Source organism: Cryptomeria japonica, chromosome 3 (assembly GCF_030272615.1).
Source record: "Cryptomeria japonica chromosome 3, Sugi_1.0, whole genome shotgun sequence".
NCBI lineage: Eukaryota > Viridiplantae > Streptophyta > Pinopsida > Cupressales > Cupressaceae > Cryptomeria > Cryptomeria japonica.
In genome coordinates, this window is record NC_081407.1 from 350,079,986 (window position 1) to 350,106,328 (window position 26,343).

The 26,343-nt window shown below is 36.5% G+C and overlaps 1 protein-coding gene across 3 annotated transcripts in view; it reads right to left on the reverse strand.

Moving 5' to 3' along the window:
- The window catches only part of LOC131076516 (uncharacterized), a 161,366-nt gene that overhangs the window by 126,369 nt on the left and 8,654 nt on the right, over positions 1 to 26,343 (reverse strand). For all 3 annotated transcript variants that reach the window (XM_058013746.2, XM_058013747.2, XM_058013748.2), the window contains 2 exons: positions 23,868 to 24,375; positions 11,785 to 13,322 (listed from right to left, as the gene is read on the reverse strand). In XM_058013746.2, coding sequence (XP_057869729.2) covers positions 11,785 to 13,322; positions 23,868 to 24,375 — 2,046 coding nt within the window. The remainder of the gene's footprint in view (positions 1 to 11,784; positions 13,323 to 23,867; positions 24,376 to 26,343) is intronic.

Below are 26,343 nucleotides of genomic sequence, written 5' to 3' on the forward strand. Positions count from 1 at the left end.
TCTCCAAATGATTCATGTCGGGCTTTATATGTTTAGAGGACCGGTCAATAGATGTCTTGACCGGTCATGTCATTTAGACATGACCGATCAAGGCACCTATTGATCGGTGCCTTTTCATATTGCACATCCCGATCTATGTTACGTTTGGGTAACTAACATTAATACTTAAACACTCGGTTGAAGTGGTGTTTAGTTATGATGCTTTGTTAATGGCCCGAAAATGTTCAACTCGATAACAATAGCATTACATATGCTATCAGGTTAATATCCCGATAGCATATTTATGCCGATCCATAAATGAATCGACATTAATATGCTATCGGGTTACTAGCTCGATAGCATTAGATCGACGCTTAACTATGTTAAGCAAGTCGTCGATCTAATCCATCTTTATCTGATGTCAATATCACAATCATGATCAATGTTATAATCTGATAAACATATTCAGTTCGTAAAATAGAAATCAGATAATCTAATAGCATAGATGAATAACCAAAACAGAACAACGAAGAATAACAGGTTACGAGAGTCTTATCTTGCAGAAGCTACTAATGCATTAACACTCCCTCTTAGCTTTGGAAGATAGATAAAGTAACCTGCATCACATTTCTTTTTCATAATGTCAGTCTCCAAGAGCATATATCATCTATACATCTGATATGAAGTACCATCAGAACATAAGATACAAATATAAAACATCACTCTAAGTATGTGACATAGAGTATCACCTAACCATGTGTTATAAAAGATTTATCATTTCACTATGACAAGATATCACCTGAACACGTGATATCCGTATTGCCTAAACACGCAATACTAAGGATAAACATATGAGGATGGTTAAATTCTCATCTTATCCAGGTTGTGATATGTGCACAAACATTTTATACAAATTTTTATCACAACACCATCATGGCACATCCATGACATACCAGAGATCCAACATGATAATTGGTTGGAGAATCATAAAATCGTCACCTTATGATGTCTGCATACAAGTGTTCATAATCTGAGAGATCGTCACCTCTTAGATATGAACACAGGGGGTGAAACCCAAAATGTCTCAACATGACAAAAGAAGTTTACACATTAAACATCTTATTTACAAAGCAGATTACCTTTCTATCATACCTAAACCTTTTCTGAAGTGATCAACCTTCACTCTGGAAAGTGGTTTGGTCAGAATATCTGCAATCTAATCTCCTGTGCTAACATATTCCAATTTGATCGCATTTTTGTCTACCATGCCTCGCACATAATGGTCTGGAATCTCAATATGCTCGGATCTGTCATGAAATACTGGATTTATAGAAAGCTTTATGCAGCTCTGGTTATCACAATGGATGACAGTGGGTTTCATGGGTTCACCAAATAGTCTTACAAGCAACTTCCTAAGCCATACTGCCTCTCGAGCAGCCATGGAAGCTGCAATGTACTCGGCCTCGGTGGAACTCTGAGCTACAGAAGACTGTTTTCTGCTGATCCAAGATATCATGGCTGATCCTAAACTGAAGCAACACCCTAGAGTGCTTTTCCTGTCAGTCACACTCCCAGCCCAATCTGAGTCTGTAAATCCGTGTAGGTCTAGATCGACTTTCTCATATTTGAGACCAAGGTTTAGAGTACCTTGTAAGTATCTCATAATGTGTTTCACTGCAATCAAGTGAATTTCCTTAGGCTCACACATAAATTGACTTAAGGCATTGATAGCATAACACATATTTGGCCTTGTATTCATCAGATACATCAGGGACCCAATCATCTGTCTGTAGAGTGTGGGATCAGTGGATTGTGACTCTGTCGCTGCTTGCTTAAGTTTATATAAATTTGTTTCCGTGGGAGAGATCATAGGTCTGCAGTTATGCATTTCGAATCTCTTCAAAATGTCCAAGGTATACTTTCCTTGGTTTAGTATAATGTTTTCAGAAATTTACCATATTTCCAACCCTAGGAAGTAATGGAGGAGTCCCAAGTACTTCATATCAAATTCTTTAGATAAATCTTTCTTACATTGATCTATGAGGTGATTTTCTCTTGTGATTAGTAAGTCATCAACATATAGAATCAATATTAACATATCACCTTTATTTTGTTTGTAGTAGAGATTTGGATCTGCATCATTTTTAGAGAAGCCTAGTTTAGAGAGATAGGTGTCAATTCTTTCATACCAAGCCCTGGGAGCCTGTTTAAGCCCATAGAGAGCTTTCTTGAGTCTGCACACATGAGACTCTGCACCCTGAATTTCAAATCCTTCGGGTTGCTCTAGGTAGACTTCTTCTGAGATCTCACCATTAAGAAATGTTGTCTTAACATCCATCTGGTGCACCTTCCACCCTTTTGTTGTTGCAATGGCTAGTACTGTTCTTACTGAGGTATATTTGGCTATAGGTGCAAAGGTTTCTTCATAATCTATTCCTTCCCTTTGAGAGAACCCTATAGCTACAAATCTGGCTTTGTGCTTTTCAATACTGCTATCTGCAGCATGTTTGATTTTAAAAAGCCATTTAGATGAAACAACAGATTTCTTAGTAGGCTTGGGAACGATCTCCCAAACATCATTCTTCATAATGGACTGATACTCTTCAGACATGGCATCCTTCCATACTTGATGTTTAAGTGCATCTGATACATTGTTTGGTTCAGCTTTAGAGAGATCATTCCTAAGAGCAACATAGCTAGTGAATTTATTAGGTCTTTTGCTTTCCCTGAAGATTCCTGAAGGAGCAACAAACTTTTGAGCTTCTACTACAGTCTTGGTGGCCCATAGAGGTCTTCTCTTGAGGTTTTCTCTAGGTGGGTTTGGAGTTTCACCTATGGTTTCCTCAAGATACTCCCTCTGAAGCTCAGGAGTAGGGTCTTCTTCTATGTTAGGAGTAGGGATATAGATTTCAGGCTCTATTGTACTTAGGGCTCTTTTGAAGGCTAAGTCTTCTTCAAAGATTACATCCCTACTAAGTTCAATATTTCTCTGACCATGTATATATATTCTATAGGCTTTGGATGTTTCACTATATCCTACAAGTATTCCCCTTTTTCCAGAAGGTTCTAGTTTTAGTCTTTTCTCTTTAGGTACATGTATATAGATAGGACACCCAAATATCCTAAGGTGGCTGATATCTGGCTTTAGTTTGGTAAATACTTCCTCAGGAGTTTTATCTTCAAGATGTGAGTGAGGACATCTGTTTTGTATATACACAGCAGTGTTAGTTGCTTCTGCCCAAATATTGATATTTAGATTCTGATCAAGAATCATGGCTTTGGCAGCTTCTACAATTGTCCTATTTTTCCTCTCAGCTACCCCATTTTGTTGAGGATTATAAGGTATTGTTAGCTCCCTCTTAATCCCTGAGTTTTTACAAAAATCTCTAAATAATTCTGATGTGTATTCCCCCCCATTATCAGTCCTTAGGATTTTAATTTTATTTCCTGAGTAGTTCTCTGTCAGTGATTTAAACTCTTTAAACCTACTAGGATCTCTTCTGATTCTTTACACTTCAGAAAGTAGATCCAAGTTTTCCTAGAGTAGTCATCAACAAATATTACATAATACAAACATCCTCCTAGAGAGGGAACAGACATGGGTCCACATACATCAGAATGAACTAACTCTAAAACTTTGCTTGTTTTCCTAGTACTATAATGGAAGGCACCCTTGATATTTTTACCTAGGGTACATCCCTTGCATGCCTCTGAATGATATTGCTGCAACTTAGGTAAACCTGTGACAAAGTTTCCCATAGATGACAAAGCTCTATAATTCAGGTGGCCTAGTCTTCTATGTCAGACCTCATTTGCATTTGTTGCTTCATGAATTAGGGCTAGGTTGGGCTCTGTGCACAACTCATACAAATAGCCTTGTCTTTGACCAATGACTTTAGCTTTCTTGATGGAAGAATTTCTTGGCCAAGCCAACACCTTGTTCTCCATGAAGGTTACTCTGTATCCGTTATCTTCTAGGGCTGATATGGAGACTAGATTTCTCTTGATGCCAAGAACATAAAGTACTCCTTCGAGTTGCAATGATATGCCTGTCTTCAGTTTGATGGTGCAGGAACCAATTCCTCTAACTGGATGTGAGGAATCATCTCCGATGGTTACTTCCTCTTCATTATCCTCTGTCATGGAGTCTAGCACTTCTCTAAACCCTGTAATGTGTCTGGATGAACCACTATCGATCACCCAGGAGTTAGACTTATTTGGTGCATGGCTTGTAAGTGCTGAGTAGAGGACATAGTTCTGGTAGTCATCTTCTCTTTTAGATTTTCCTGCTCTGGCAAATGTGGCTTGTTTGGCTCTCTCTGGACATTTTGCAACAAAGTGCCCGAACTTATCGCACCTATAGCATTGAATATGTGATAGGTCTCTCTTTGAAGTGTTCTTGCCTTGATGACCCTTCCTCTTCCTAAATTGCTTCTTCTTGGTTGTCTTATTTGTGTTAGTATTTAGGACTTGAAGGTCTTCATCTATGTTCTTTTGTTTTATTCCCATCTTGTTCAATCTTGATTCTTCTTGGAGACAATCATCCCTTAATCTTTCAAACTTAGGATACTTGGACCTTGCACTGATGTCTTGGACGAATGTACTCCATCCACTAGGCAACCCATCTAGAGCAATGAGTGTTAACTCTTTGCTTTGGATCTCGTAATCCAGAGTTGCTAGTTCATCTCTTAGAATTGATATCTGCATAAAGTAGGCGTTGATTGTCTCCCCCTTGTTCATGGTGATATGATTTATTTCTCGTTTTAATGTCAAAGTTCGACTTGCATTTGATATCTCAAATGTGCTTTCAAGTGCTTTGAACATTTTATAGGTTGTTTGATGTTTTCTTATGATGGGCATCATGTTGTTTTTCACCCCATCAACTATTATTTTGATGGCCTTTTCATTTCCCTCAATCCATGCGGTTTTGTCAAGTTCATTTTCAGGTTGATCATTTTTAGTTTGAACAAATGAATCCACTTTGTTCTCCTTTAAGATCATCTGGATTCTAAACTTCCAGGCTGAAAAATCATCGCCACCTCCAAGTCTGTCTTCGAATCTGATAGCGCTAGCCATTGGAGAAATGTGATGTAGTATATAACCTTGTTCTTAAATTATTCACAAAATTGAATAGCCTCAAGTTCGATCAACTTGGCTCTGATACCATGTAAAGTTATATTCAATCGCAATAAAAGAACTTATTATATATGTGAGAATATTATATGATTATATTGTCTAATATTCTTATTGTTTCATTTGCAGGCTGAAGGAGAGAGATCATTTATGTTTTTTGTCTTCTCCAAATGATTCATGTCGGGCTTTATATGTTTAGAGGACCGGTCAATAGATGTCTTGACCGGTCATGTCATTTAGACATGACCGAACAAGGCACCTATTGATCGATGCCTTTTCATATTGCACATCCCGATCTATGTTACGTTTGGTAACTAACATTCATACTTAAACACTCGGTTGAAGCGGTGTTTAGTTATGATGCTTTGTTAATGGCCCGAAAATGTTTATGAACTAAACTCGATAACAATAGCATTACATATGCTATCGGGTTAATACCCCGATAGCATTAGATCGACGCTTAACTATGTTAAGCAAGTCGTCGATCTAATCCATCTTTATCCAATGTCAATATCACAATCATGATCAATGTTATAATCTGATAAACATATTCAGTTCGGAAAACAAAAATCAGATAATCTAATAGCATAGATGAATAACCAAAACAGAACAACGGAGAATAACAGGTTAGGAGAGTCTTATCTTGCAGAAGCTACTAATGCATTAACAAGAACAAGGAGTATAATAGGAATTGTTGAGCAGGAATTGTTGTAATGACAGTTGAAGCGAATGAATAAACATTGAAGCATGGTGTTTTGCCATTTTCTTTCTCCTATTCGCACGGTTTCTTTCCATCAATTTAGCTAAAGATTAGTAAATTTAATGGTGAAGTGTGTAGATATCTGATAGATTTCAGGTTCATACCATTGGAGGTTTGCTGACTGTAAGTCTCTATGCATGGTCAGTCTAAGCCTTTTTTATTATTGTTAGTTCAACTGTGAATGTTCATCTAAGTTGCACCAGAATCGAGTACTTAGTGTGTCATGGTTTGAAAATCCTTTTATTTTCCTTTGGAGATTGCACTGTTTCTATGGTGGTGTGAGTTTATCTCTGGCTAAGCAAAAAGCAATTTTATGTGAAATCTATAAATCTGCAGCACCAACCAATACTATCATTGTCCTTAAAGTCTTCTAAACCTTGTCTTTTTGCCGTTTATTTAACCAGTTCGAGAATGAAGCATCAACCAGATAACCGTATCGGATGCAAACCAGCTTGTCAGATGCATAAGTCCCCTTGAGATTACCAGCAAATCACATCAGCCCCCGAGTTATCCTAAGCTTAGTCATGACCTGACATTAGAAACCTTGAGGTTATCATATTTGGACAGTCAGATGGCATACAAGATTTCCTTATACAAGAGAGAATAGGATGTACTCAGTGCATTTTATTCTGCATTGACAGAAGTGCTGAATTTCACCATTAACATTAATGTAATGCAATTGATCAAGCATCTAGTCTAATCTAGGCATTCTTGATTATAATATTATTGATGGCTCAATAATCAACACAAATTATCTATGAACAATCATTACACACTCAAAATAGGCAAGAACAAGAAGAAGACATACTTGGCAAATAACTCTTCTCTCAATGAGCTCTAGGAGTTGCCTCTTCACCTCATCACTTTCTAAAATTGGTTGTCCATAGAAAACTATGTTTGGCAAAGTACAACCAAAACATTATTGAGTTTCATGTTCAACTTCTTGTTTTGTGGGCATATCTTTTGGGACTTCAAAGATCCCTTGAAAGCTATGAATTATAGCTTCCATTTCCTCCTATTTCTTGGAACAACAAACTTGAGAAGTTCCCACTAAAAGTGGTTTCCCATCTCAATGATCTTTGGGACAAATAGCAATAGATTTTTGCTTTCGTGAATTAATCTTTTGGCTTTATAAGATGAAACAAGAAAGAAAGAAAGAAGGAAATTATAAAAACATCCACAAGTGACCAAAACATGTTAATGGAACTCAAAAATATAACAATAGGCAATAGCAAGAGAGAGACAATATGAGGCTCCAATTAAGCTACAAACTAATGATAACCAAAAAGAAGAAAAACAGAAACTCATTCTCACCAACAAAAAGGAACAATCAACCAACCTAGTGAGGGAAACCTTAGCCCTTTCAAAAGGTAAAGATCTCAAGAGATCATCAACATGACAATAAATAGTCCAAATATCCATGACAAATGACTCATTGCCAACAAAAATAAAGCCACAAACATTGAGATGATGGAATGGGTAAACTAGGTCTGATCTATATCACTAGAGAAGAGACAACACCCCTGCCGATAACTATTAAGGCACCAATACAAGATCCAATGATGTGCCCTACAGAATGCATTGGGATAATAAGAACTAGCTAGATGATCCAAGAACTAGTTAGATGGTCCTAGGAGACAAAAAGAGCATCACCCCAAAAATTTGTCTAAACCTCTCCTAACATCCATGGTCAATGATCCTCCACAACACAAAACACTGTTGGAGATGACAAAGAAAACTAGTGGTGCACACCAAAATATGAATATGAGACCCCAACTAGGACTAAGAAACAACGAGAGCATCATACAAAAGGCGAGAGGTGTTGTGGTTGAAGTGTGTGTTGAGGTAATGCATGCAGAAGTACATCAAATATAGGATAAGTGTTGATGATCAGTGGTATCTACATGGTCAAGGCTCCATTTTCTTGCAGCCTCTTGCAATTAAAATTCTCTCCCATGTATCTTTTTATTTTTTATCTTTTATTTTTATTTTTATCATTTTTCATTCGATGCTATCATGCTATATGTTATATTAGAACACTTTTATTTTATAATTTCTGTTTTCACTTTTCAATTTTTATTCTTGAATTATAAAATTTAATATTAAATGTTGTATGCAAACTCAAGAGGTTGCAAATTCTTCAGCTGAACGAAATTGGATTGCATACTCCATCCACTTAATCAAAGGCAACAATTTGGGTGCAAGAAAAGAAAAGAATTTGATCTACATACACTCCAACCTTCCTCTCTTTTCACATAGGAAACCTGAATACAATGAGGTGTGACAAAGAATTGGGATCTAACCCCTGAGTGTGCTGATTTACATTCTAAAATTGCACAGCTTGCCCAAGTCTCTATAGATAAGGCAGCTTTTGCACTTGACACAGCTAGTGGGAGTGGCAATCCAATGGATTGTGGTTCAAATGACGTTGAACCAAATGTTCACCTTGATGCATCTCAAGAAGAAGAATATGATTATTAAATATTGATTGTAATTTGACTTTTCATTGTATAATGACATTTTGAGTCGAGTATTATCATTTTTGCAAATAATGAATATGATATTATGAGGTATATGAAAATTCTATTTATTGGCAATTATGGATTTATGAGTATCACTCTTCTTCTAATTTATAATTTTGAACATATATATATACCAAAGGAAAAGAAATGTGGTACTGCCATACCGGATTCTGATTCCCATACCCACACCCCTACCCGAATTGGCAGCTTAGCTATTTAATCCAACAAAGAATATAGTTGCTTCTCCAAGCAAATGGATCATATAATCTACATAATACAAAAGATTGAGAAAACTTCAAAAAAGTAAAATTAAATTGAGGTTCTAGAGATAAAAGAATTCTCCAAATATTGAAACAAAAGTTTATTTATAATAACGAGCAAGATAAAATGGTCTTGGGTCTTAGTTAATGATTGCCCTCAATTTTTCAATTTAACAGACAAATGGGAGAAATAGAATGTGTTACAACCAATTAAATATCAAAAAAATGAAGTTTGGACCAAGTATATGATTCAATTGCTCCAAGTATTTCCCATTGAAGGGAAAAGGGGCCTGTACTTCCTCAGCATCAAGTTTAACCATATATGAAGCAGTTAGGACAGATGACTGATACAGGGATGAATGTGATTTTAAGCCATGTCTCACCCAGCTTCAGGGATAGGTCAGGGGATAAAAGTTCACAAGAAACTAGAGAGAACCCCAAATAATATTCAAGGAATAACATAAGGTAGAGAGCCAATAGATGGGGGATTTTCCCAAAATATGCATAAGCATGGAAAAGCATATACTGCTGGCCCCCCACCCTCCCTCCTACACCACCCAAAGAAATATGCTTTCCATGTCATGTACCTTTTTTTTAATTAAGATAAATAATAATATTATTTAAGTTACGCCCAACAATCTATAATTTTAAGAGCAACTTAATAATATTATTATAATTAAAATAAAAGATGTTTTAAACACATGAAAAGTATTTTTAAATACTTACAATTAAAAGATAGAAAAACTTAGATAAAATTAAAAAGTATTTTTAAACACTTGGAGGGAAATTTAGGAGCCAAGAACCCAATTTGAAAAGGTATATCAAGGAAGAGCCCATCTTCATTTGGGATCATGAAAGTTATCCTTTTTGCATCTAATTTTCAGATTGAGAATTTTGTTTGATCTAGGGCATCCAAGGATGAAAACCCTTGGCTTGTTTGGAGTTTGAGAGAACAAAACCCCTATTGGATTCCACATTGGGAAGACAAAAATCCTCGTTTCCTATGTTGGCTCATTTCCATCCAAGAATCACAAGACTTGTGGAGGATTTGAATTTTTTCAGTTTGCTACAATGGCACTACAGTGTTTGTTGCTGATATTCAAAGAATTCATGCAAGATTACAACAAGAAGAAATTAGTTTGCAAGCAAATTTGATGATTGGCACTCAGAGGGTTTCATTGTTGGATTTTCAGAATTTATTGATGCTGTTCATCATCATTTCCAGCTAGATATGAGGTGCCACAATGAGGGCGAAATTTATTGCAAACATCTATTTCACTTTCAAACCCTAGTTGCTGAGTTTCTGCCTTTTATGGTGGCTGATTTCAACATTTTATGTTGGATCGGACTGCCATAACTAGGAGGAGATTGTTATCATCATATATCATTGATTTTCCAAGGGTTTGCATACATATTGGTCGCTGTTTGCCTAGCATTTAATGCAGAACAGCAGAATACCAACACTTGCAGGTCAAATTGCATCAACCATACAACCTTAAGACAATATTATAGCAGCCATTTGTCATCAATCTATATTTTGTACCAGCATCAAGGAGGGTCCGATCAGATTTGGGGGAGCTGTACCAGAGTTGTTTGCTGCTCCACATCAACTTTTTACACCGTTTTACCAGCCTCCACAGCCCTAAGATCCTATCACGACCTACAGCAATTCATACCAGGTGTTCGAAGGTGTTAAAGGGTTTCATGACAAACAAGATTCTTCAAGGATGTCTAGATCTGCATTTTGTGAGTTATCTTTTAATACTAGAATCAGAAAAAAATATTGTTTCATGCATTGTAATCAATTCCAGCCCAACGGACACTAAAATCAGATCTCTGAGGGTTACCAAATTGACTATGTGATGTGGAATGATGCTGACATGAATATTTTAATTCAAATTTAAGTGTTTAGAGTAATCTAGGGTTTATACCAGCAATTGTAATTGTTGAGATTGATCATATGTAGTGTTGTATCAGCAATTGAGGGTTTGTTAAAGTGTTTCCAATAGATTGTTTTCAATTTTTATTTGCATTTCCAACTTGGCTTGGTTTTCAAAAATTAGAAAAAGATAAATACAAATTTCGTAAGTTGCACAAATATTGCATGATTTAATTGGGGACATTACATTCCAAAACACAGGATGCTGATTTGTCCATCACTAGGGTTCTGGTTAGCACTTTCCTTATAATGTTGTAGCAATGTTTTAGAACCCATGCCCCAAAAAGTCCAGTGGGACATCCCAAAGGCATTCCCTACCTCGGAAGGGGATGTCCAAGACAATAGCCTTCATAATTCTATGTCTTGAGAATGTGAAGAAATGGATAGCTATTAAGAATATTCTTTTGTCATGGAATTTTCACCAAAGGTATCAGGAGGAGAATCAGGTTGATCAGGATGCTTGGTTCAATCTCTCACTGGATCTCATATCTTGCAAAACAACAAATATGAATAAATATGGATCCTTTAACGATAAAACATATCTCATTTGAACTTCTCAATCCAAGGATACTTTAATGATAAAACATATCTCACTTGAACTTCTTAATCCAAAAGGCCAGCATCTTTCTTTGTCACTGTAGAGATCAAAAACTTCAAAAAGACATCCTTCCATACAGCTCTATCAACATGCATTTTACTATAACTTACTTCAGTATTCCATGTCATCATTACAAGACATTAATACACATGCTTCCTTGTGACTTGCTATAGAGAAGAAATGCTTCAGTTGTAATACTCAATTTCCCACAATGAAACAAGCAAAAAGCATAAAGGCAATCAGAAACAAACAGCGCACTTGGCTAACACTACTAAGAAAGTGGAGTATAAGTATTGTTGCACGAGTAAATATTAGTATTCATACAATTACTAGGTAAATTCAAACAGCATTTTCTTAGAAACCTACGCTTTGCATAGATCAAATTTGCCTACAAATATGGACTTGAGTAGCATCATCCTCTATAATTAACATCGTAGAAAAACTCCATTGCATAGTGGCAAACAAAGCTTCATTAAGCTCCCTGCTACATATTACGTTTGAACTAATAAAGTTCACTGGCCATGATGATATCCATTATTTATTCAAAAATAGCTATGCCAATCAGAGTGGAAATTAAAACATGGTCAAATTACCTGAAGCTTTGCAATGTATGGAGGAACATTAGGAATTTCAGGGCGAAACAAAGCATAATCATGTAGTCTATAGGAAACCCCATTTACAGAACATGATTGGTAATATGTCTTCCCTCCTACAACATACAGTTTGTCACCAACCCATTCCACACAGTATGCATCATCCTCTTCAGTAGCCCTGCTTGGGTCAGTCGCTTCAACTAATGATTTCGTTTCAAATATGGTTGATTTGTGCAACCCACTCTGCTGAGCATCTTCAACTTTCTTAGAAATATCGCCTATGTCTTTAGAAGTTTGTCCTTCTATAGCAAATGGAGAAAATGGCAACCCTTCTGCTTCTGCAGGCAATTGCTGTATTGCAGTGCTTTGCATGACATTTCTCACTGCACTAACTGCTTGCTCCATTTTTAATCTGTCTGCACCTTGTGAATTACTTAAGGTTTGGGGTTGCTTTGCAACATGCAAATTCATCTTTGAATGCTGATTATATCGAGAATCTTCAGGCAAAACATGACTGCCAAAAACTTCATTCTTTGGGCTGCACTGATTCTCTTTCCCTGAGAGAGGCCCTGAGAGACCAGTAAAACTGTCGGCAGTTTCTTTTGATGACTCCTGCTTGATGGGTTCATTCAATCCTCCTTCTTGCTTTATGTTTTGGACCAAAAGCATTTCAGACTTTGGTTTAAGCTCCCCACTGTTATCTCCTGTAGCATGCATATGCCTGTTGTTGGTATTAGTCAGATCAACATGAATAGGAATCTCCGGAGCATTTAAGCCAATTGATACAGCTGTATGATGAGGAGACTTTGAATGGGCAGTTTCCATCTTCTTCCCAACAGAAGCTAGAGGGCTACTTTTGTTTGCACTTGCAGGTGTTCGACGAACAAAAGAACTCTTACCAACACGTCCATATTTGGGAGGCAATGGGCGCCCACCACTTGCAACCAAGCACTTTGGACAATGCCAATCACCTTTAGGGATACCCCTTTGGTTGTATGCTTGAAGGCATTTTAGATGAACACCTTTTTCACAAGAATCGCAGACCAGTATTGTATCTATATCAAGAACATTGATCTTGCAGACTTGACATGTTACAGATGCGTTCATGTAGGCCTTTGAGGGAGGTTCCCACTGGCGAAGATCTGGAGGCCTGGCTTGGAGGATCTTCTGAACATTTTGAGCAATGTCAGCATGATTAGCACGAATTGCAACAGAATCAGATAGTTTTAGACCTTGTGGAGGAACCTGCGTTGTTTGATGATTAAGAAATGCAGTGGCCGTTGATACACCTTTAAAATCTTTCTGTTCAAATTGGGGAGAAGTAATATGAAACTCGTTGAGATTTTGAGTTTCTTTGACATTCGATGAAGGTTGTGCTGGCAAGTCAACATCCTTACCAGAGTTTTCCAATGATATAGAGGTCTGAACGATGCCAGGAACCTTAGAAGGGGAAAGCATAGAACCCTTAGAATGATCTCTAACAACTGTGGTTGTTGTCTCCGAAGACAGAGGTACTGATTTTTTATCAGATATTGTACCTAAAAAACAGGAACAATTACATTAAGTTTTCAGTTTTGACCTTAAATAAATTCAAAAAAGCAACTACATAATGCCATGATGCAACCAAGGAGAGAAAGAGAGACCAATATAAGGAACCAAAACATAATCAGCACTGATAGAACTATCAAAGAGAGATCTTAATTATATCTGTCTTTCATTGATTCAAAAAGAGAACCAAATTTGGAAAAACACTAAGACATTGGAAAATGATGTCAAGAATTAACAAAGCATCAAATTACTAGAAGATGGTTCTTTCATTAATACACTTCAGGCAATGTCCCAAATGCTGAGTGCTTCATAAGGACTTTTAGTGCATTGTGCTGTTAACATAAGTGCTAGAGTTGCTAGTTTCTAACCAAAAGCTTTAAATGCACCAAGCCAAACAGATTCTTGAAAGAATTATTACATATGAATGCTATGTTAACTCTTACAACAAAAGCAAACAGAAGGCTTCCCCAATCATTCCAAGAAATGCGAAAGGTACCAGAGCAGCATCCTGATGCAATCAGAACTCCCTGGGAAGAAACATCCATCAATCAAACTATGTACTGCATAAGCAAGTCATAGACACTCACCATGAAACTACAAGTATATTGTTATACCATGATTCATTCCTGAAAAAAATTAATCTCAACGCATCAATTGTCAAAGACTCAAAATGACTAGATTGTGGTAATGCTAGTCTTCACAAATACATGAGCATCATATCTTCAAGTCCAGATGCAATAAAGCTTAAGATGGTTTCCCAAGAAATGAATGTAACCTTTTAAGGCCATTTGTATAGTGCCCTATCCAGAGGGACCTGGCTTATAGCACCTTCAAATATATTTGACCCTGATACTTGACCCGTTGATCATATCCTTTTGAATAGATTCGTATGCATCCATTGATTATATAACTAGAATACTTACCAAAGCAACTCAGAGGTAACATTTGGAGATACTTTATGTGCAAAACATTTAAAGATAAGTCCATGTGAACTAATGGTACATTCATATATTTTGTATATGTGATATAACCCTTGCAATTAATATTATGTCATCAATATTGATCTTTGTAGTGTTTTATTGGGTATGAGGATTTATTTGTAAAGACTACTTTAAAAATTATTTGAGGAATGTTAATTATAAATATCACCTGTGGACTGTTATTAGTTGCTTTGTAAGAATAAAAGGAGGTGTTTCTTTGGTCAGTTCATTGTATCTGGTGCACATGAATTAAGGGTCCACCACATCTAGTGGGCTAAAAACACATGGACCATTATGCCATGAATATTGAACTTCGCTATGTTTTATTTAGTATGAGGATTTATTTGTAAAGAGTACTTAGATCGACATTATTTGAGGATTGTTAATATCATCTGTGGATTGTTATTAGCTGCTTTGTAAGAGCAGGTGTTGCTTTGGTCAGTTCAATATCTCCAATGCACATGAATCAAGGGGTCATTGCATGCATTGGGCCAAAAACACACCTACCAAAGAGCGGGTAGGTGGCCAATCTGACACACAATTTGAATTGAATAAATAGGGATGGATAAGTGTCATGTAAGTAATCCCCTCCTTTTACTTGTCCTTTCGATATATCTCATTGCTATGTTTGATAAATTGTATTTTAACCTCTTATATGTCTAGTCGCCTGGTTAGATGGCACAGCGGACTGATAAAACGGCAGGTTACAAATGAGCATGGAAAGGAATAATCATGGTAGACAGCAAACATCATGTCAATTGATGTGGTATGTAATCTTTATAACCTAAAAATGGCAAGTGGACATTAAGTTAAGTTGACTAATCATTAGCCTTGAAAGGAGGGATATTAATATAAAATAAAATACTTGTATCAAATTTAAATTTGGCAGGAATTCCTCTATAATCTTTTAGGGGGTTGTAACCATACCAATGAAAAGTTGACTTGCTGGGCATTCTCGTGGCATTTGGAAGAATGGAAACTCACACTTGCAAACATGACTTAAGAAAATATATAGTCATTTTTGTAAGCAAAAATGATAAAGATTCGGGTTTTATAAGGCCCTCAAAGAAGAGAAACAGTAGACTTTGGAGGATGGATGGGCAAGAGAGATAGAGGTTATCTCCACTGACCTATCACGTTCTTCTTCCTCATTCTTCCTTGTTCCCATTTTCATTCCATTCTAGGGATTTAGTAAATTCATGAGTTTAAAGAAAGGAGAAATTTAGACGTTGATGCAAGTATTTACGAGTCTGTTCGTCATATTATTATGGTCATGGAACATAGGAAATCATCCCAGAAAAGCTTGTAAGGGCTTGGGAACCTCCTTCCCATCATCTGTTTGTTGATCTCACACCCATTGCAGTGGAGAGGTCAGTAACATGTCCCTATTGATTCAATACTCAGAGAATGGGTTGCTTTTCTTGCTGGAAAATGAAAGATATCCTTCACTACTCCTTTTTTTTGATTGACTGTTTTGTTCATCTTGCAGGATTTTAGAAAAATAGTTATTTTATGGAGCTTTTTAGTTGTTTTAATGTTGGAATGAACCTTTTTAATTTATTGTTCTTGTGACATATTTTGAGAGCCCATGTATACCATTAAAGGTATACAGAACCTCTCTTTATCTTGATAGTTTTATTCTTGCCATAATTTGGATAGAGTCTGTTCAAAATTGTTGTTGAAACATGCCTTGTTGGGATATAATGGAGTGTTGCTATAACTAAGCAGGAGTCTGAATTAAGTGGACATAGATCTGACATGAATCTTCCCCTCATCCTTGAATACTCATGGTTATCTAGTGGACCTTGCATCATGTTTCCCCTTTTGTGAAGCATTGTATGTACATGGTAAGAAGGAATGGCAAATTGATTTTCGGAGATGCCCATATTCAAAAAAAGTCGATGGAGAGGGAACTACAAAGATTTTTTTTTATGAAGCCTTTGTAAAGAGAGCTGCAAAGATCATCAAGGTAACTTCAAACTTTCTCAAATTAAATTCTGTCCTTTCAATTTTTAAAACATTTACTTTAATTGTAACTTGAAAATTTTAAAACTTTAGTTTGTTTGTACTTTGTAGGTGTCAAAGCCTTTGGTGAGTATTTTGTGCTCCACAAATGAGGAGCAAAACCCAATGGGATACATTAATGAAGCCATGGATAGGGCCAAATAATCTATTCAGAACTATTATAGGAGAAATAGAGACAGACTTGACCTCATTTGATTGGAGGCAAAACAATCAACTCCGCCAACCCATCCATGTAGCGGAGTACTACCTCAACCCCAAGTTTTTCTTCTCTAATAGATTCACAAATGTTAATGGGGAGGTTATCGAGGTCCTCTTAGCATGCATTGAAAGGATGACACCCAAGGTTGAGGTAAAAGATCTCACTATTTTAAAGGTGCAAAATTATGACCAAACTAGGGGAAGACTCTTTTCTTCACCACTAGCTATTGGAGGGAGATCTGCCTAGACACCAAGTAACAAAAAGATGAGCCTATGCTTACATCTTTACAAGTTGCAAATTACTATTATCAATAAAATATTGCTTGCTTACAAACTTTTAAATATCTTATTTGCTTGTCTTTTGAATATTATCTCAACCTCGTTGTGTTTTTGGTCATGAGTGCAATTGGAGTTTGTGAGATCCCATTCAACAAGGAAGCTCAATAGGTTGACTTAACAATACCTCAATGACCTGGTTTTTAGGCAATACAACCTTCAACCTTGTTATGCTTTTTGTCATGAGTGCAACTAGAGTTTGTTAGATGCCATTCACACAAAGAAGCCCAGTAGGTTGACTTAATAATAGCTCTATGACCTAGTTTTTATGCAATACAACCTTCAACTTCACACAAGAAAGTTGGAGGACAAATCATACAAGCATTTGTATAAGATTGATCCCTATAATAATTACACTGCACAAGATGAAGACCTCTCCTTGTTTACGAAGGAAGAGATTGTTGATTTTGTAAAATGCAACCCAATTTTTCACTTGAACCATTTATTTCTGATCAAAAATAAGCTTTAGTACTGCTATGTTCCAGGAAGAATAGCAATGATTTACAAGTGCAGATATTAAAACAGAAATGCAATTGCAAAATTATTGACAAACCAAATACCTCCAAAATCAATATGAAGATCTGACCTATAATTGCAACCTTAGAAATGGTATTGCTGTATTACAAAATGACCAGCTTCACCAATATTCAATGAGTATTCGTTAATACTTTGCAGATTTAACCAACATAGAAAAACTTATGCCAAACTCAGCTTGAATTGGTTGCACTCCTGTCAACTACAGGTCTGAAGTCAAAATTCCAAAATTCCATACATTAAATCCAATTGCAAAATCTGTGTGACTCCACCCACATCAGCTAGGGTGGATAGTTTCACCACTGAAACTGATCTTCCCAAGAGGGTTTGCATCCTCAAGAGAATGAGTTGGATAAAATCCAAACTCTGGAACCACAAGGGTTACAAGCAAAGAAATAATAAAACTCAACATCCTTCAATAAGCCTCTCAATGCTCTTTTATAACCTTCTAGGCAACTCTTCAATTCCACCATTTCAGCTTCCCTCTCTCTTCATATTTCCCTTTCTTTTCATTTATTACTTTAGCTTGGGAAATAATAAAGTGGCGCATTGACATACAAGTGGTCACTTAACAGTTAGGAATTGATGACCTTTTTAATTATTTTAGGCCAAATAAAAGGGGACATTACAGATTTCAAGAAGCTGACGTAACAAATGCAAGAGAGATTGGATTGAATGACATCAATGCAGATGATGTCGAGCATGAGGCAAAGGAGGAATCACCACCATCTGGTAGCAAGGAGGAGCTACAAGTGCAACCTTCTAGGCCAAGCAAAGAGCCATAGCCAAAAGCAAGGACTAGATCCTGTTGTGAGGTATTCACATGTCGCCCCATTGCAAATGGAGACCCCCACTTTTTGCTTTCTCAGTTGTGTTAGTCTTTGCTATTAATCTTTGCATTAAAGGGATAGAGTTTCTCAAGTATCTAGAGGGTCATCATGTCAAGTTGGTCTTCTGAGTGGAGTGAAGTAAGTCATCAAGCATGTTGCAAGAATGATTTATGGGTGAAAGACTTGACAAAGCAAAGTCAGGTGAAAGGACTAAGTCAAGAGTCTTTCCTAAGGATGTGTACCTTGCTAAGGTCCCAAGGCGAATGTCCTTGTCAAGGATCCAAAGCGAATTTTCAAGCCATGTCGTTGGAGAGGTCCTAAAGTGAACTCAAAGTCTTGTCCTTGTCGCAGTCCAAGAGCGATTTTTATCTTCAAGATCATGTCCTTCCTAAGGACATTGCGCGAAAAAATTTAGCAAGAGCATGTCCTTCCTAAGGACATTGAGTGAAATTCCTTGATAGGTCCTAAGGTGGATGTTGAATTGATGTCCTTCTAGAGGGCTTAGAGCGAGATTTTCCTTCAAGTCTTGTCCTTCCAAAGGACCTGGAGTGAACTTCCTATCTTGACCTTGTCCTTCCAAAGGACAAAGAGCAAATTTCACCTCCAAGTGGTGTACCTTGCTAAGGGTCCAGAGCGAATTCTCCCTCAAATGATGTACCGAGCAAAGATCAAGAACGAATTTCTCCAAGTAATGATCAAAAACGAATTTATCCAAGTGAAGATCAAAAGCGATAATTTTGTTTACCAAGATCATGTCCTTCCAAAGGACATAGAGCGAGATCTTCATCAAGACCTTGTCCTTCCAAGGGACATTGAGCGAATTTTATTTTAGGTCCTATCCTTCCAAAGGACATATAGAGTGAATTGCATTTTAGATATTGTCCTTGCAAAGGACAGAAAGCGAATTTCATCATGTCCTTACCAAGGTTTTGGAGCGAAATTCTAATCAAGGTCACGTACCTTAGAAAGGACATAGAGCGAATTTTTTATACAAGTCATGTCCTTGGGAAGAACACAAAGTGAATTCTACTTTTAGGTCCTATCCTTGCTAAGGACGAAGAGCGAAATCCTTATCAAAGAGTCTTGTCCTTGCTAAGGACATGAAGCGAACTTTTAACTTGACCTTGTCCTTCCAAAGGACCTAGAGCGAACTTATTTCAAGATGGCGTAACTTCCTAAGGTCCAAGAGCGATTTTCATTTTAGATCATGTCCTTGCTAAGGAAATGGAGCGAACTATTCTTGCCTTGACCTTGTCCTTCCAAAGGACGTGGAGCGAAATTTTACTTAGGTCCTGTCCTCCCAAAGGACATGAAGCAAAATTTTATTTGGGTCCTGTCCTTCCAAAGGACATGGAGCGAATTTTTTGAAATCATGTATCTTGTCCCTTGTTTTGAGCAAATTCCTAAAATTCAAGCATTTTGGCAAGAAGGTGAAGTCAGCCAGCATGAGGAAGGTAATTTGTTGTTTTAATCAAGTAGGCCTTATACCCAAAAGACACCTCTTTTACCCTAAGCGCCTATAAAAGAAGGATCAAGATATTCATTTTAACCATCAATTCAAACATTTTCTTCTTTTCAAGTGCAAATTTGAGAGCAGGCTGAGCGAACTTCTCCAGCAAGGAAGCGAATTTCATCTATTCATGAGTGAATTTCACCAAAATATAAGCGAATTGCTCCAGCACAAAGGCAAACTTAGACATTAAAAGTGCAGACCTGAGGATTGAAACAAACAAATTTAAGCATTAAGGATACAGATCCGATGCTTTAGAAAGTCGAAATCACCTTAAAGAATCTGAATTAATCAAGGGGGAGCGAATTGTACTCAGCTGGGAGAGATATCAATCAGTAAATTCGATCATTAAGACAGCCCAAATTTGCCCTAAGACATTAAGTTTGCCTTCCACATAGTGAATTCATTGATTATTGTCAGTCCTTTGATCAGATTTAAAAAGAAATCATCAAAAAATCAAAGATTAGATCAAGTCAAGATGGGAGTATGTAAAGGTTATATATCATGTATGTTTGATTCCCAATTGTTTGTTTTGCAGGAGGTAAGGAAAGAGATCAAAAGGACCAGGTTGAAGGAAGATCGGAACAAGGATCTCCAGGAGAAAATTTCAATACCAAGGACAAAGATACAAGAAGACCTCTTCAAGAAGCTCCATCAGCATCAAGAACAACTCAAGTGCATGAAGAAAACTCAAAGTGCTACTAGATCATAAGATGGCAAAGGGGAGATCATACAACCATCACGAAGCAAGATATACAAGCAAGAATTGAAGGAATGACTTGACCATGACAAATACTTCCTTTCATCACTATCCAAGATCAAGAAGCTTCATCAACAAACACTAGAGCATCAAGGAAGGATAACCTACATGATGGAAGGATGTTTTACAATCTTAAATTCCCTTCGGGAATCCAAGAATTGAAGTCAGTACAACGAAGAGCTACATTCAATCAGGTGCACCATTCATCAAGTATGTCGAAAAACAAAGGAGGATCAACCAAAGTCATCACAAGACCTACATCGAGCTCGATTGAAGAAGCAGATAGTTTCAGAAGAGTTAATCAAAGTTTGCTTCTCATCATCATCATAACATTGAGCAACTAAATAATGTTGAGTATCAAGAGATATCTCTCAACATCCCTTCATCATGATGAATCAAATCAAGACTATGAAGTGCAAGATAAAGGTGGAATCCTAGTCATCGTCCCAGTCACTACCTCCACCAATCAAAAAGGTTCCACTTCAACGCGTCTAAGTTCAATGAATCAAGCTCATATATGAAGGCGCAAACTCCAATGTACCTACCTTTGATATCTATTGGTCCAAGCTCATTGAATGTAATTTTCTCATTGGCTAAGGAGAGTTGGTTGTAACAAACCCTAATTAGGGTTTCATTGTAAAATCTTGGCCATTGATGGAGATTCAATCCTGACCATTCATTGTAAATGAGCTCTGTATATAAAGCTCAGACAGTTCATTTGTAAAGGTTAATAGTTGGCTAATAGTGAATAGAATAGTGAATAGAGTAGTGAATAGAGCTAAGATGGTAGCTAGATTAGAATAGAAGTTAGAGTAGGAGAAGGCAAAGATTGTTGCCAAACCTTGTTGTAAAGAACAATTGATTTCATTGATTGATGAAATTGAGTGGAGGAATTTGTTGAATGTATTTGTGCGGAATCCGTTTTGTCTATACCACTAGCCTCTTGCTGCTTGTAAGTGCGCCTTGTGTGGTCAACTGGAATAATATGAGCTCAACTTCGAATCAATCTACACTCATTGTTTATGCATTAACTTGAATGGGGATCAATGTTTAATGGTATTGATTCGAATATCTTTGAAACGTCCTTAGAAGATTGCACTGAGTTTGTGTCAAATTGTTCAGTTTGATGGTGAGACCTCACTCAGAGGATTCCATCTAATCACTCACTCATCTTCCTACATTCTTAGGATTAGAATAGACTCTTTCAACCCCTCATCTTTTGTCTTTTTTCAAACTCTAGCTAGTTAAGGATCAAAAGCATCACCATATTGTAACATCGGATGATCTAAGTTCCAGCGAATCAAGCATTCAGGCATTCAAATGTAAGTCCCCTTGTGATTCCAGCATGATCACATCAACCAACAGAGCTTATCCACACGTAGTGACCCTACATTCATAAACCTTGGAGTCTTCTCAAGTGATCCTTAAGTTAATCTTCAGCATTTGAGAGATTTTGTTCAAGAGAGGATAAGATACTTTTTGGTATTTTATTTTGTGTCCGCATGTGCATAAAAAACACATCAACAGATCCTCTACCCAATCTTTCACTAGAACGGAAGAGGAAATTGTATGTCATGTCCCTTTTGGGGGTTAAACTAAATTAACAATATTATTTAAGTTGGTTTCTATAATCTCTAATTTTAAGGGCAACATAATAATATCATTATAATATAAATAAAAAAGTGTTGTTGAACACTGTGATAGATAAAATTATTTTTAATGCTTACAAAAATATAAATATAAATTAAATAAAATAAGAATTAAAAATTTAATTACATGGAGGGAAATTTTGGATCCAAGGGCCCAATTTGAAAAGGTATATCAAGGAGTTGCCTATTTCCATTTGGAGATCATTGAATTTATCCTTTTGCATCCAATTTCCCATGGCCTAGCATCAATTAAGTTTACAAACAAGCTTCTTTTTACAACATACAACCAGAAAGCATGCCTCCCACATTACCACAATTTTTTTCTTCGCTTGTGAAATATTGGTATCCAACTATGGCAAATAGCTATTGCTATGGCCTAGCACCTACTAAGGTTATTAAAAAGTTGCCTTTTACAATCAACAACCATCAAAGCATGCCTCAGACCATAGTTTGCATACTTGGACCTGACTTATGTAATGGCCCCCTTTTCAATAAAATTTAATAATGGTCAACAAATTTTGGATCCAGTTTGTGAGTGAGCCTTAGTTTTAGTAGTTTACAGGTAGCGGGGGTAAAATTTGTAACTGTTTTATGATTCAAAGGTGATGCAAGGAAGATCCTACAAGATTAAAACTTCATAATGTTAGGTAAGCATGAAACAATAACAACCACTTCAATTAAGACCACACAAAATAATTTGAATATATTTATAGAACTTAATTATTGTTGCGGAACTTGAAGGTGATTTTGGTTTCAACCATAGTTCACAAAATCAGCAAAAACTTGCTATTTACTGATGAGTAAATTTTTATTTTCTAGGGTTTGACCAACCTGTGACTGTTTTGGGAAAGAATCTTTTTATTTTTCTGATTTATGCCAGGACTTTTTCAGGTATTTACCCTAACCCTAACACAATTTTTTCCCAATTTATTGAAAAACTACTTCTCATTTGGTTTCCTGATTAAATCATAATAAATATTTTGGGTACTGTGGTTTCAACCACAATGACAGGATAATGCAAAAGAATTGTAGATAATTGCTAGCATTGTCATTGAAACTGTCCATTAAGATGCACAAGATTTGTACAACTTTTAGGGAATTAGGTGAGAAAAAGATCTCAACATTTTCTGGCAGCAAACTTTAGAAGAAACGATACACTGAGACCAAATCAGCAAAAATAGGGGCATGAGCAACAGATAAAAACATTCTTGATGATACACTAATTCCTTAATAAAAATTGAAAGACACTTGACAATTTTTATGTCAACAGAGCAACAGGAAGATAGATATGCATTACAGTGTGTTTCTACTCTTTGACAGTTTCAAATTATATTTCTTACAAATTGTACGTATTGGATGTAGAAGATTCAGCAAATAGTTTCAAACTTGGGAATTTATCAAAAACGTGCATGTTCATCCAGAGGTTAGTTCTCCAATGCCAACAGAATGTGAAGCTAAGAAGGACAAATAAGAAACACCTTCTTTCACAAATATTTATTTAAAACACATTTACAAGATAACTCCATTAGTATAAAAGCAATAAATTGGGATTGGAGCGACTACAGAATGAAATTGATGTAGACCATGCAGTTGAAATTGGACATAATAACTTCAGATCAAATCTGGCCGCACCATAGACTGATTCTCTTCACAAATATCTCAAATCCATGATTCTATGCACACTAAGAATGTAAGTTACAATTCCATTCTTACCAAGAACTGCCAACGGCTTCAACACCTGCCCACGCATTTTAGCTGGTACCGAATGTGCCTCTAGGACAGATGACATCACAGTTGTGCCTGGTTGACCAACTACCGTCGGCCGTGTCTCTGTTCGGTCCTCAGCTCGTAAGATAGGAGCCAATGCTGCAACCGGTGCCGTCAGTGAAACCTGAGCCTGTGAAATGATAGCTGATGTCAGTGCACCGATGGGGTGTGGTGCAACTGAAGCTGTACTTAAATTAGAAGCCCTTGTCTCAATTTGAACATGTTGTGAAATTGGAGTCTGGGCGATAGCAGAAATAGCTGGCATAAATGGTTGTAAAATGGGAAGTGGTTGTGAAATTGATACTGAATTTTTCCCTGAACCTGCTTGCATCACTTGAGCTGGTAATGCAACTGAGATGCCATTAATTAAAATGTTGGCAGGTTCACGCTCTGCTTTAGACAATGAAGGTGGTACCATTGATGTATTCACTGTTGACAGCTTTGCTTTTTCAATCTGCAAAAGCACATAATTAGCCTACTCTCGTCACAGGAGAACAACACATGAAGTAGCTTCTCTTTTTAAGCATTTATTACATCTACTTGGGGAATGATAAAAATAGAATCATCTAAAACCAGAAATGAGAAAAGAAACAATTTCCATAGAACAAGACTGCAGAACTTTGCTATTCTTCAAATTTATAAAACCTAGAGCCTCCCTCTTAACACTAATGGGTGAACAGAGAAGAAGACTGCAGAACTTTGCTATTCTTCCAATTCATGAAACCTAGAGCCTCCCTCTTAACACTCATGGATGAACAAAGATAGTTAATACAAAAAAAAAAGAGATGGCACGGATTTTGGGAAATTACTACTGCAGACATTATGGTTGCAGATTTGCTTGTGAATACAATTAATGTTTCAATACACTTTAGTTGAAAATGCACAATGCAGTCCTTCCCAAGTCCCACACATTGAAAATTAAACAAATAAATCCCTGATACCTAAGCACCTGAAACACATCTCCATATGATCTACCTCAGATACTTTTGAAAAGTAATGTGAAATTCAGACACATATGTAGCTACAGAACAAACACCACTACCATGACAGAGATATAAAACCAATGCTGACAGGTTCTAACATTTAATACACTCCAAAATATGAGTGTCCAAAGATGTAGGTCACTATAACAGCCATCAAGTGGCAATTGTGTGCTAGGTAAAGAAGGAACCAAGTAAAATACTAAGTGAAATAAGACACAAACATGCAAGAAACTATAAATTGATCACAGCTTGTTATTTTGCTCAAAAGAAATCAGACCTATAAGAAAAGATGCTCAAACAGCAAGGAACCTTTTCGAACCTGAGAAATTCTATGTCACAGTTTCAAAGAGGTGGTTGTCTACAAAGAGTGTAATACTATAACCCACATTGGCAGAAAAAGGAAACCATGTTTTGGAAAGAAGACTTACAGTTGAGAAATCTGACAATGGCACACATCAGCAAGGAAATTGTTTGTTTACTTAAAGGGACAAGACGATGAAAGAATCTACAAAATCCATATACTCTAACCCACCATGCAACTCAAGACCATGGCATACTGTGTCATCAAGTCTAAGAATTCAATAAATCAAGCAAAACTCAAAATACAGTTCCTCTGGCATTGGTCCACCTCTCATTCTTACTAATATTAAAACTTAGAGGTGCCTAGGCCAAGAGGAAGGGAAGAAAAATGTTAACCAAAATCAATAGAACAAAGAGTGTAATAGCTAATGAGGATTGATTACATAAACAAGCAAGCCTTAAAAGGACAATTAGCTTCTTACCATACCAAATCATAGTTATCAAACATGCTAGGATGTAATGTAACACAATAATGAAAGCCATTAAACAGAACTGAATCCCTTAAAAACATAGCCAGAAGAAATGAAAAAGAAAACAACTTGAAAAAAATCATGGTCAGATCATGATCACAATAAAAAAAGAAATAAGTTAGAAAGATGCCCCTTCCCCTAACAGGAAAGATGGTGAATGCTGGGCGGTATGACAAATAAGTCTTGAGGAAAAATGAAAAGTATGTCAATAGCAAGCAAGTATATTTGACTGAATTAAAAAGGACCAAGTCATTTTGGATAGTAGTAGAGCACATAAAATTAATAGAGAGGGCCAACATAACAGTATAAGGTCAGGTAAAATGTGCTAATGATATTCATATAAACTAACAATTCTCAAAACTCTTAAAGATAGAGAAAAACAAAAATTATCCATTGTCAAAGGATTTATTCAACATGCACCACCAAGAACTTCCATCAAATACATTGTAAACTAATCTTCAAAAGTGGGGGTAGAACAGACCCCTTAATTTTGGATCAACCCAATATTGGCTAAACATTTGTTGCAAAAATTAAGAGAAAATAAGTAAGGAGGAAGAAAAAGGTAAAAAAACAATTAAAATTCTACAAAATCATTGTGTAACCTTGAGA